The 13,709-nt window shown below is 40.1% G+C and overlaps 1 protein-coding gene across 1 annotated transcript in view; it reads left to right on the plus strand.

The window, feature by feature from the left end:
* HYDIN (HYDIN axonemal central pair apparatus protein) overlaps positions 1-13,709 on the plus strand; it is a 435,992-nt gene that overhangs the window by 300,803 nt on the left and 121,480 nt on the right. The window contains exons 29-31 of the mRNA XM_060288997.1: positions 1,161-1,298; positions 10,367-10,544; positions 12,215-12,333. Of these exons, the coding sequence (XP_060144980.1) occupies positions 1,161-1,298; positions 10,367-10,544; positions 12,215-12,333 (435 nt within the window). The remainder of the gene's footprint in view (positions 1-1,160; positions 1,299-10,366; positions 10,545-12,214; positions 12,334-13,709) is intronic.

Raw genomic sequence — 13,709 nt, forward strand, 5'->3', positions numbered from 1 at the left:
CCTTACATATTAAACTTTGTTTCTCATAATTTCCCATTATAAACTGCTCATACATTTATGGCCAAGCTGGTTTACCCACTGGCCCTAATGCAGCCCAGCCCTTTCTGCTTCCATTTTTCCTATTATATTATCTATCTCATCCTCCGCTCTGTCAACTCCAAAGTCACACATACTGTAAGACCCAGCTCAACTCCATCCCTCAGTTGTCTTCCTCTTACACTATATTCTCTTGGCACTTAGAGTCTTTGCCATAATATAATGTACTTTCTAAATCTTGCTTTGGAATAATTGTCAGTTAATTCCATGTCTGTACAACTTCTCTCCCCAATTAGAATTTGTGTTATGTATTCAGATACCATATCTCCTACCAAATATGAATGGGAATTAGACCCCCCATTATATAGCCACTGCATTAATTTTTTATTATTATTCAGTATTATTACTGAATTGTGTGTGTACATATATGTTTACAGGTTAAAGATTGTGCCTAAAATCAAATTCACCTAACACCTATTGACACCTTGTGCGTTACTTTGACCAAATAGAATTTTCTTTCACTCCTTATCTCCAGGGTCTTCTGGGCAATTGGTTTTGGCTCAGCTCAGAGTGCTTCCTTTGTAGCAACTAGTTCTTCCCCTAGTTTGTCCTAAGAGCCCCCGAAGTGGCTTCAGTTTGTGGTTATTGGACCCTCTGAATTATGTTAGCAAAATCTCAGGAAAAAGAATATGGCTGGCCTATTACTCCCCTGTCTCTCCATAAAAATAGAAAAATTCATTCTAGAAAATTCTGAACTCAAATCTTATCTAAGAAAGCAAATCTTCGTAATATAAAAAAGCTTACTTTAAGATCCTCTAATATGAGTTCTTTGTGGGGAAGAAATCAGAGGTTCAGGAAGGTGAAATGCTCACCCCACAGCCGTACTAAACTAAATTAGTTGTTAGAAGACCTAAGACAGAGCCAGTCTCCAGGGTCTAGTGCTCCTCCCGCCCAGTAGGCACCTGGTTGTGATACTGAAATGTGGATTGGCCAGCATCTACCTCATGGAAAACGAAATCCGTGTCTGTGAGACATGCTTGTCTCCCTGCCTTTGTCAGGATGACAGCAGCATCCCAGAGGGTGGGTGACAGAGGAGTCACTCTTCTCCTTCTTCTCCTCTCAAGCTGTTCGACCATGTCACAGAGAGTGAAATCACACTCAAGAACACTGGGAAAGTTGGCTTTGAGTTCAGCGTTCTGACTGACCCCCAGTCTTCGCCAGACAACCTTCTGCCTGGAGTGCCACTCATCCAGCCTCTCTCAGTAAGTAGCCCATCCCCCCCAACCCATGACGGCCACCTGATGATGGTAGGAGGGGCCCAAACCCAAACCTGCAAGCCACACCCCAGGAGCTGAGATTGTGCTAAACATTCACTGCCTGGATTATGGGTGTGATTTTTTTTTTTTAATTAAAACTAACAAGCTCTCAGAGACAAGAAAAATAAATATATCCAAGCCCTTCCTTCATTCATTAAACAACTATTTAGTGTGTCCTCCATTAGCCAGGCACTGTTCAGGCACCAGGGGTTAAACAATGAACAAGATATACAATCCCATGGATTTTTTTTTCATGATTATAAGAATAGTTTATTTCCACTTATGTCTTCACACTTCCCTTGTAATTCCTTGAAGCCGAGGGCCTGCTCTACTCTGACTACAACAAATAAAAGCAGCTTTTTGTTAGCAGTAGTGAAAACACCAGTAGACTGCAGTGAGCCATATTGGTTTTAGAAGCAAATGGAAGAGATGGTTCCTTGTACATATTATGTTAATCTAACAGTTTTAAGGAATTTTTGTCGAGTTCATCTCATCATGAAAATAATACATAATTGTTATAGAAAAATTGAAAGATATGAAAAAGGATAAAGAATGAAATTATAATTGTTCATCATCTTACAATCCACAGATAAAAGTGCTGTCATCTTGGATGATAGAGTCTATTCTTCCCCTAAATTATCACATATATTTGGGTCTATTGCTAGTTTCTCTGTTCTTTATTGATCTGTTTGCCAGTACCTACATCCATAATATACTATTTTAAGTGTTACAGCTTTAAAATACATCTTAATGTCTATTAAGTCAACTCCCTTTTAATTCTTCTTTTTCCAATTTGTCTTAGATATTCTTTTGAATTTTACTTTTATGTTCTTTCTAAGTTGAATGCCTACTTTTCTTTCTTTCTTAATTAATAATGAAAAAATGTGAGTACACATTTGCCTCAGTATACCTTTAGCTCCATCTCATAATTTTAAAGAAAATTATAGATTGAAAAAAGGAAGTTAACTTTGCATATTTCATACATTTTAATATCAACCATTATAATTTTAATTATTTTCTAAGTTGTCTAGAATTGTAGTTTTATCTACAAGTGTAATTTTAAAGTATATTTTTCTCTTTTTCAAATTTCCAAATGACTCAGCTTTTTCTTTTTGTTATTGAAACTCTTGTTAATGTGAAGTTAATACTGAGTTTTTCATATCATGGCCAGGTAATATGACCTTCTGAATTCCTACTTTTATTAGTTTGTTAATATATTTTAGTGGTCTAAAATGATTTTTTAATACCAGTGAATGTTTGGAAACAATGTTGTCTGGACTGTAGAATGCAGATTATGATGAATCTTTATTAAATTAACCTCTATTAAATTATATTATCCAAATCTTGTATCCCTTTTTCTGTTTAATTATTCTAAGACTAAGAATGGTATATAAAAAGTTTTCTAAGACTAAGAATGGTTTATAAAGGGTTTTGGTATATAAAAGACTAAAAATGGTATATAAAAAATATATAAATTTTTGTTTTATCCATTTTCATTTCTGTCTTATTTAACACACAAGATTTAATGACTATTAAGTGTTCGTCCTGCACTGTATATTTTATCTATTTTAAATTGCCACTTTCTTCCCTTTTAATGCTTTTTACTTTGAATTCTTCTTTGGTATTAATATTGTGTCTTTCAAAGTACCATATTAGCTATCTTTCACAAGGTTTGGTATATTGTGTTTTTATTGTGGTTCAGTTCTATACATTTCATAGTAATCACAAGTATATCTTTTTCTTTGGCTGTGGGTTCACTCTGAGGATATGTCTTTCATTTATTATATCTTCAAGTATTGCTTCTCCCCTATTTTCTCCAGTCCTTTCTGCTAAAGCAACTTTTAGACATATGTTGGACCTTCTCATTCTGTCCATGTTTCTAAACCTATATGTCACATGTGTATCTCTTTACTCTTTATCTCTCTAAACTGCATTCAAGATAATTACCTCAGCTCTTTCAGTTAACTAATTTTCTTTTCAACTGAGTATGATCTACTGTTTATACTCCGCATTCCTAACCCTACTCTGCATTCCTAACCCTATTCTGCATTCCTAATTTCAGTGATCATATTTTTCATTTCAAAAATTCCACCTGTTATTCACCTCTTTCACTGGGATTTTAATTTCTTCATTTATCACTAATGATTTTGTAGATTCTTTTAAGTTATTCTAATTGAGTTATTAGGGATGCCATTATTCCTATTTGTGTGACTGTTAACTCTCTTTCATTATCAGTGCTTTCCCTGTATGACATGTAATTTTTGACTTGGGATCATCTTCCACTGACACCGTTTTCTCTGTGACAACCTCATTCACCCTGGATTGCAGGGTGGTGCTACAGTAGTGTTGCAGTTGTTTTTGCCAGGTACCCCAAGGGGTCAGATTTTGAGTTAATGTTTTGTTTGTTTGTTTGTTTTCTTTCTTATTGGAGTATAGTTGCTTTACTTGAGTTAATGTTTTGACCTGGATTAACCACAGTGATCTGTCAGTGTGTGTGAAGACTCCATGCACATGCATGATACAGGCTTGAGCATTCTGTATCCCATGGGATACATATTTTCCCCACCTGGGATCCCAGAGAGATACAAGCTTCCTTGATTCTTCTCTGAAGTGCAGAGAAATAACAGGAGTGGCCGCCCTTCATGGCTCCAGCCTCGTGCAGGGATTTGCCCTGTGTGCCCACCTCACATGGGTCCAGGCTGCATCTCTCTATTTCAGTCCTTGGGTGGTAGGAACTGTAGTTGGGTCTGATGTCACCCATGGTCACCAAGTAAAGGCTCTGAACTTAACCACACTGGCTAGGTTCCATCTGTTTCTTTTTCACATCAGAGGATCTATTTTCTTTCAAGCTCACTATATATTGAAAGAGAGTTTTGTTGTTGCCTTTGTTGTTGTTGGGCCTTATACAGAATATCCTTACACTTGTAGCATGAGAGGGAGCTATAACAGTGCAGTCACCAGCATTTTCAGAACCAGAAGTAGGAGGATTTTTCATCCCCATATACTTTTTCCTGGTTTGGGGTTACTCCCTGTCCCTGACTCTCTGCTCCTGCTGTTTACACACGGTGGCTTCTTGAATCTCATTGATACAATGGATTAGATATTATCTTATTTTTTCTTCTTTCTTATAGGAACTCATAGAATATATTTGCTCTTATTCCTCAGAATCATCACTGTGTCATGGGTCCCCAGGATCATCCCCCAGGTTTAACGATTCTCTAGGGGGACTCACCAATAAGTTGTACTGGTGACTATGATTTATTCCAGCCAAAGAATACAAGCAAAATCAGCAAAGGGAAGAAGCACATGGAGCAAAGTTCAGAAGAAACCCGGCGCAGGCATCCAAGAATTCTCTCCCAGGGGAGTCAACGCAAGATGCTCCTAATCCCCCAGCAATGAGCTGTGACTACACAATATGAGAGCTACCACAGAAGCCCACTGGAGACTCAGTGCCAGTGGGGCCCAGTCACACAGACACCCTCTGCCTGGCACATACCAAAATTCCAGTCTCCCAGAAAGAAAACAGGTGTTCAGCATAAACCATAGTTGTTTGCACAAAAAAGTTGAGGCACAGTGAGCCATTCTTACCAACTTTGCAAGCAGGCCTTTCTAAGAGTAGCAGTTTTAGGACTGCTATGTTAACTCTTTTTTGTACTTCCCCCTTCTTTTGAACTGGACGTTGTTTTTATGGTTCCGAATGGGATTTTTTTCTCTGTATGTTTTTTCTTTTCTATATTTACCAGATTTCCTGCTATAAGGCCAGATTCTTAAAATGAAAACAAATGTTTACAGAGTCCTGCAGTGTACATAAATGCTTGAACATATAACTAGATAGAGAAAAATTTTCCACCAGAATAACATGAGAGAACTATTGGTTATTGGAAAAATACATTGTTACTGCTCAAGATAAAAGCTGAGACCCACCCCACTACCCTCCAGGGCACTGAGTGCAGGAAGAAAGAGAATTTTGTAGGAAACAAGAGAATTTTGTGGATTGCTCAAGACAGGGGTGAGGAGAAGAGAGAATGAGCGTGGGAAGGTGAATTCTGGGAAACACTGCACACTGCAATTTGACTCCACCTTATAACACTCCCCACATACACACTCACACTCACACATTCCATAAAATGTGCAAAATTTCATAAAATGCTTCATGTGAGTGAGTGCATTGTGAAATTTGGTGACAAGGCTCAGTTCTGTTCAGTGAAGCAGATAGCGTGTAAGGAAGTGAGAGAGTGGAGGCCAAGGGAAGCAAGAGAATGAGGCAATGGCTTCTCATAGAAATGATGGCAATGATTTTTAACTGTCACAGGCACTTTGAGGGTTAGAGATAAGTTTATTAACACTAGTGGGCTCATGGACCCCCATGGTGTGTGTGGGTATGTATTTAAATAAAATATGGATTGATATCCACCAATCAGTGTTAATCATTATTTATGTGTCAGTAGTAAGCACTAGTGATCTTCATTAAATTTTTTCTTGTCTTCATGCTCTACTTTTTCTTCAAAGAATATATATTACTTGTAACATCAAAAAACAATAAAATATGTTCAAAATTATGAGGTCCCTTCAAAAATGACTTTTAAAACACTTCTAAATAGCTTGAACCTATACTAGCATTTTTCCCTAGTTTTTTTTTTCAATGTTGGCTCCTTTTTGGAATTTAAAAAAAAATTTTATTGGGGTATAGTTGATTTACAATGTTGTGTTAGTTTCAGGTGTACAGCAAAGTGATTCTGTTATACATATACATATATCCACTCTTTTTTAGATTCTTTTCCCATATAGGCCATTACAGAGTACTGAGTAGAGTTCCCTGTGCTATACAATAGGTCTGTATTAGTTATCTGTTTTATGTATAGTAGGATGTATATGTCAATCCCAGTCTCCCAATTTATCCCTATAAATATCAGTTAAGTCCATCTTGTTTAATGTATCATTTAAAACTTGTGTTTCCTTATTTGTTTTCAATTTGGATGATCTGTCCATTGTTGAAAGGGGTGTTAAAGTCCCCTACTATGATTGTGTTACTGTCAATTTCCCCTTTTATGGTTGTTAGCATTTGCCTTATGTATTGAGGTGCTCCTATGTTGGGTGCATAAATATTTACAATTGTTACATCTTCTTGGATTGATCCCTTGATCATTCTGTAGTGTCCTTCTTTGTCTCTTGTAATAGCATTTATTTTAAAGTCTATTTTGTCTGATATGAGAATTGCTACTCCAGCTTTCTTTTGATTTCCATTTGCATGGAATATCTTTTTCCATCCCCTCACTTTCAGTCTGTATGTGTCCTTAGGTCTGAAGTGGGTCTCTTCTAGACAGCATATGTACGGGTCTTGTTTTTGTATCCATTCAGCCAGTCTGTGTCTTTTGGTTGGAGCATTTAATCCATTTACATTTAAGGTAGTTATCGATATGTATGTTCCTATTACCATTTTCTTAATTGTTTTGAGTTTGTTATTGTAGGTCTTTTCCTTCTCTTGTGTTTCCTGCCTAGAGAAAGTCCTTTAGCATTTGTTGTAAACCTGGTTTGGTGGTGCTGAATTCTCTTAGCTTTTGCTTGTCTGTAAAGGTTTTAATTTCTCCATCAAATCTGCATGAGATCCTTGCTGGGTAGAGTGATCTTGGTTGTAGGTTTTTCCCTTCCATCACTTTAAATATGTCCTGCCACTCCCTTCTGGCTTGCAGAGTTTCTGCTGAAAGATCAGCTGTTAACCTTATGGGGATTCCCTTGTATGTTATTTGCTGTTTTTCCCTTGCTGCTTTTAATATTTTTTGTTTGTACTTAATTTTTGATAGTTTCATTAATATGTGTCTTGGCATGTTTCTCCTTGGATTTATCCTGTATGGGACTCTCTATGCTTCCCGGACTTGACTGACTAGTTCCTTTCCCATATTAGGGAAGTTTTCAACTCTAATCTCTTCAGATATTTTCTCAGTCCCTTTCTTTTTTCTCTTCTCCTTCTGGGACCCCTGTAATTCGAATGTTGGTGCATTTAATGTTGTCCCAGAGGTCTCTGAGACTGTCCTCAATTCTTTTCATTCTTTGTTCTTTATTCTTCTCTGTGGTAGTTATTTCCACTATTTTATCTTCCAGGTCACTTATCTGTTCTTTGCCTCAGTTATTCTGTTATTGATTCCTTCTAGAGAATTTTTAATTTCATTTATTGTGTTGTTCATCATTGTTTGTTTGCTCTTTAGTTCTTCTGGGTCCTTGTTAAACGTTTCTTGCATTTTGTCTATTCTGTTTCCAAGATTTTGGGTCATCTTTACTATCATTACTCTGAATTCTTTTTCAGGTAGACTGCCTATTTCCTCTTCATTTGTTTGGTCTGGTGGGTTTTTACCTTGCTCCATCATCTGCTGTGTTTCTCTGTCTTCTCATTTTGCCTAACTTACTATGTTTGGAGGTCTCCTTTTCACAGCCTGCAGGTTCGTAGTTCCTGTTGTTTTTGGTGTCTACCCCCAGTGGCTAAGGTTGGTTCAGTGGGTCATGTAGGCTTCCTGGTGGAGGGGACTGGTGCCTGTGTTCTGGTGGATGAGGCTGGATCTTGTCTTTCTGGTGGGTAGGACTGCCTCCGGTGGTATGTTTTGGGGTGTCTGTGCCCTTATTTTGATTTTAGGCAGCCTCTCTGCTAATGGGTGGAGTTGTGTTCTTGTGTTGCTAGTTGTTTGGCATAGAGTGTCCAGCACTGTAGCTTGCTGGTCATTGAGTGGAGCTGAGTCTTAGCATTGAGATGGAGATCTCTGAGAGAGCTTTTGCCGTTTGATATTATTTGAGGCCAGGAGGTCTCTGGTGGACCAGTGTCCTGAACTCGGCTCTCCTACCTCAGAGGCTCAGGCCTGGCACCCGGGCAGAGCACCAAGACCCTGTCAGCCACACGGCTCAGAAGAAAAGGGAGGAAAAGAAAGAAAGAAAGGAAGAGAGAGAGAGAGAGAGAGGGAGGGAGGGAGGGAGGAAGGAAGAAAAATAAAATAAAATAATTAAAATAAAAAATATATTATTTTTTTAAAAGTAACAAAAAAAAGAAAGAAAGAAAGAAAGAAGAGAGCAACCAAACCAAAAAACAAATCCACCAATGATAACAAGTGCTAAAAACTATACTAAAAAACAACAACAACAATAAAAAACAGACAGACAGAACCCTAGGACAAATGGTGAAAGCAAAGCTATACAGACAAAATCACACAAAGAAGCATACACATACACACTCACAGAAGGAGAAAAAGGAAAAATATATATATTAAAAAAAATAAAGGAAGAGAGCAACCAAATCAATAAACAAATCTACCAATGATAATAAGCTCTAAATAATAAACTAAGATAAACATAAAACTAAAAACAACTTAGATGCAGGAAGCAAACCCCAAGTCTACAGTTGCTCCCAAAGTCCACCGCCTCAATTTTGGGATGATTCTTGTCTACTCAGGTATTCCACAAATGCAGGGTACATCAAGTTGATTGTGGAGATTTAATCCTCTGCTCCTGAGGCTGCTGGGAGAGTTTTCCCTTTCTCTTCTTTGTTCTCACAGCTCCAGGGGCTCAGCTTTGGATTCGGCCCTGCCTCTGCATGTAGGTTGCCAGAGGGCGTCTGTTCTTCACCCAGACAGGAGGGGGTTAAAGGAGCCGCGGATTAGGGGGCTTTGGCTCACTCAGACCAGGGGAGGGAGGGGTACAGAATGCGGGGTGAGCCTGCAGCGGCAGAGGCCGGCGTGATGTTGCACCAGCCTGAGGCACGATGTGTGTTCTCCTGGTCAAGTTGTCCCTGGATCACGGGACCCTGGCAGTGGCGGGCTGCACAGGCTCCCGGGAGGGGAGGTGTGGATAGTGACCTGTGCTTGCAACAGGCTTCTTGGGGGCTGCAGCAGCAGCCTTAGCATCTCATGCCCGTCTCTGGGGTCTGTGCTGATAGCCGCAGCTCACACCCATCTCTGGAGCTCATTTAGGCAGTGCTCTGAATCCCCTCTCCTCGCGCACCCCAAAACAATGGTCTCTTGCCTCTTAGGCAGGTCCAGACTTTTTCCCAGACTCCCTCCTGGCTAGCTGTGGCGCACTAGCCCCCTTCAGGCTGTGTTCAGGCAGCCAAGCCCAGTCCTCTCCCTGGGGTCTGAACTCTAAAGCCCGAGCCTCAGCTCCCAGCCCCCGCCTGCCCTGGCGGGTGAGCAGACAAGCCTCTCAGCCTGGTGAGTGCTGGTCAGCAGCGATCCTATGTGCGGGAATTTCTCTGCTTTGCCCTCTGCACCTGCGCTCTCCTCCGTGGCTCCAAAGCTTCCCCCTGCCCACCCACCATCTCCACCAGTGAAGGGGCTTCCTAGTGTGTGGAAACAACTTCTTCACAGCTCCCTCCCAGAGGTGCAGGTCCCATCCCTGGGATGGGTCTCTGTTTTTCTTTTTTCTTTTGTCCTACCCAGGTACGTGGGCGGTTTTTTGCCTTTGGGAAGTCTGAGGTCTTCTGCCAGCGTTCAGTAGGTGTTCTGTAGGAGCTGGTCCTCACATAGATGTATTTTTAATGTATTTTTGGGGAGGAAGGTGATCTCCACGTCTTGCGCCTCCACCATTTTGAAGCTATCTCCACTAAAGCAGTTAGTGGAGTGATTTTTCCCGTTGACATTCCCACCAGATGTGTTGAAATGTGAGTTTCTTTTGATGCATAGTCTTACCAAATTTGGCAAACTTTACCAATCTTATGGTTTAAAATTGTTTTCAGTATGATCTTAATTTGCATTTCCCTGGTTACTTATAAGGATAAGCAGCTTTACTGTTTGTTTGCCATTCTGTTTCCTCTTTTATGAAATGTGTGCCCACATATGCTGCCTATTTTTCTATTGTTTGTCATTTTCTCGTACCTTCATAGGAATGAATCTTGGAGGAGGAATGTGAGTGGACAGTTTAGCACACTAGGCCCTTGGGATTATCTAGTCCATCAAACTGCCAGAAGCAAGAGTCCATTGTAAATTTTACATAAATTTTACGTAAATCTTAAAATCCTCTCCCATCTTTCTGCTGTATAGGGTTTTATCGGTTCCCATAAAGAGCAGGTGTTGAAGGTTTACTACTTGCCTGGAGTACCTGAGGTCTTTCAAAGGAGCTTCCAGATACAGATTGCCCACTTGGACCCAGAAAATATTACTCTGAGTGGAGAGGGAATCTTTCCCCGAATCTGCGTCGATCTCCCCAGGAACCTCAAAGGTACTTCTGCCCTCTATAGTATTTCCCCACTGGATGACAAGATGTGTTTTAGCTGCTTATTATAAGGTTGATGGCAACTCGCATTATTTGTTTGGCAGTCCTCACAAGTTCCCTTTTGTGTTATTCCTGAATTGCAGAAAACGTCAAGAGTTGAAATTGACTTGGTGACCTGAGATGAGTAAGACAAGATAGGGTCCATGGTAGTTCCAAATTAAGACCCCTGGCCAATTTTGCCATCATTAAATTACTTAAAGAGAGATCAGGACATTGTACTTCCAAAAGCCTTTTCCTCCATCATGTGGAGTTGTCACTCACAGATGGCCATTGAGAAGGCAAAGGCTGATTGTACTGCAAGGAATACAGTTCTCAGAATATCAATATGAACTGTACAGAAAGGCAGCTAAGGTTCCAACCCCTTATGCTGGCAGTACAGTTTGGAGGCTAATTTAGACTTATCAGTTGTCTGCCCACATCCTTAGCCAAGGCTTTTCTGGGTAACATCTGGCACCCAGAGCCATCCCTCTGTATCAGAATATTTCTGTCTTGGCAGATCCTGAAGCTCACCCCAGCAGCTCTTTTAGCCACAGACTGACTCTGGCTCTTTCTTCCTGACATGGACTACAGGATGAAGAGTCAAGAGAAACTTCTCACTCTTCTTCATGAACCCTCTTCAAGCTCTTTGAAATCTACATTCCCTAAGCAGCTTCAGACTAAGCCCTCCCACCTCAGCCTTTCCTCCTACCCCACTCCCCAAAGTCACTAACTCACCTGTTGATGGTCATGCATTAAATCCTAATTGTCTGCTCCCTGATAATATGAAGACAAATATTAATAAATCTAAGACCATGTTACACTCTAGTATCTAGAGTTCCAGCCAGCCGGAGGTTAGTCCAACTCTACGTATAATTGTCAAGAAGAAAAGCCTTTGCCACACGGTTGAAAACTGGGTGCCCAGCTGGCCTCATGATGGCAGTAGACATGTTTGCCCAATACAGGGCTTTAAAATAATTTAAATCTGAATACTAGTTGGGTCTTCTGTACTCCAGTTCACCACAGTCCCAGCACTTCCTATGGTTTCATAGAAGGCACTTTAATGACTTTGCTTACCTTGCCCCTCAAGCATTTGAATTTGCGCTGGCTTACTGGTGAACTGGTGAAATCTCTCTCCCCATTGCCCAGCCTGCCTGATTCAGGGGACTGTAGCTTATTTAGTCGTAGTTAAAGCAACTTGAACCAAATATATTCTTTTTGTTAACAGAGAATTAATAAACATGAAGACCAACCTAAAGGGTGACCATCCACCTGGGTTTGTCCAGCATGGAGGGGTTTCCCAAGTGGTGCAGCCATCAGTGCTAGAACTGGGAAAGTACCAAGTAGGCTGGGATCCAGTTGGTCACCCTATGAGTGGCTCAGGATGTTACTGTCATTAAGTTCTTGAGAAGCAGTTGGTAGCCCACTAAAGCATAATCTCATAAAACTCAGTGAGTTCTCTTTTACAAATTCTACTCATTCACAAATTATCCTCTGAAGCAGAGAAAACATGGCAGGCTAAGTTTCACAAAGTTCACTTCCCTTCTCACTTTATTTACCCTGAGCTTAGAGTCTGTGTTTTAGGCATAATTCATATATTTCTAGCCATTCAGATTTCCTTCTCCTTCCAACCCCCACAGGATGTGAGAAGTATGAAATCTTCTTAAATCAGGCCAGAAAAAACCTAGAAGAAACCAAAAATGAAATGTTTGACCACTTAGAGAGACCTGAGGAAGTGCCTGAGGATGAATCTTCTGAGGTAAGATTGGCTTCGCTCTGCACAGGAAGTAGATTCACAGGAAGCTGCAAAAAAATGTTTTTCCCAGTGGTAACATCTTGCATAACTATAGAACAGTATCAAAACCAGGAAATTGACATTGGTACAAGCCATAGAGCTTATTCAGATTTCATCAGTGTTATATGTACTCGTGGGTCTGTCTCTGCATGTCTCTGTATGTATGCATATCTGCGTCTGTGTGTGGTTCTAATCCAATTTTTTCACGTGTAGTTTTGTGTATCCACCACCACAGTTAAGATACAGAAGTGTTCCATCTCCGTAAGTATCCCTTGTGCTCACTGGGGAAATAGAATTATAAGCAAAAATCTCTTTCCAACCCACAAAATCTCTCCACAAAGGTGGAAGAGAAAGAATCCAACTTTATTATTGATAAGCATTAAAGCAGAAAGTGTTCCGTGTCTCTGTCAGTCTGCTAGGAGATTGCAAAGACAGAAAGAAATCTCAGTCTTTCGTAAAGCCAAGCAGATACAACCTATTATATACATGTTCTCAAGGTAAACAGTAACTAGTCCTTAAGTAAAAACTATAACTAGTCCTCAAGTAAGAGGACTTGACAGCACCATTTGTCACACTTAGTTCATGCTAAATTCACATGGTAATTGGGGTGACCATCTGTGTTAGCTAATTGGCTTTACCCAAAGGGAAAACAAACCTTTTGTGTTTTTATGACAGGGTCCTCTGAAGTTGAGCTCCTATCCTCCCACATAAATGGCAGGATAGGAGATGGGGCTCTATCTTCCTTGACGATGACATGTCAAAGAGATGGTTCCCAGGTCCTTAAGGAAGATGTTCCTGGGTTGTGAAGCTGATAAAAAGTCTTAGCCTATGAAAAGATTTATATATATTTCCAAGAGACAGAGAAAGATCTTACAAGTTTTCTTGAAAATGAAGCTGGAAGAAGTCTCTACCCTTATTTTCAACAGGGAGAATTGAGCCTCTTTTTTTTTGCCACACCTCATGGCTTACAGGATCTCAGTTCCTGACCAGGGATTGAACCGGGGCCGCAGCAGTGAAAGCCCGGAATCCTAACCACTAGGCCACCAGGGAACTCCCTTGAGTCTCTTATTTTTAATTTGTTTTTTTTTTTTTTTTTTGCATTTGGAACATTTATTTCAGGAAATACATTTTGTTTTTGCCTTTACATGCTTCTCGCTTATAGCCATCCCCAATCTCCCCACCCCTTTCCCCTGGCAGCCACTATAGTTCTCCATCTCTATAATCTTGTTATGAGTATAGAAGAGTTATGTAAATGGAATCATACAGTATGTAACCTTTTGAGATTATTTTTTTTTCATTCAGCATAATGCCCTTGAGATCCATCAACATAAATAGTTCAT

Source organism: Globicephala melas, chromosome 19, assembly GCF_963455315.2.
Source record: "Globicephala melas chromosome 19, mGloMel1.2, whole genome shotgun sequence".
In the NCBI taxonomy this organism is placed as follows: domain Eukaryota; kingdom Metazoa; phylum Chordata; class Mammalia; order Artiodactyla; family Delphinidae; genus Globicephala; species Globicephala melas.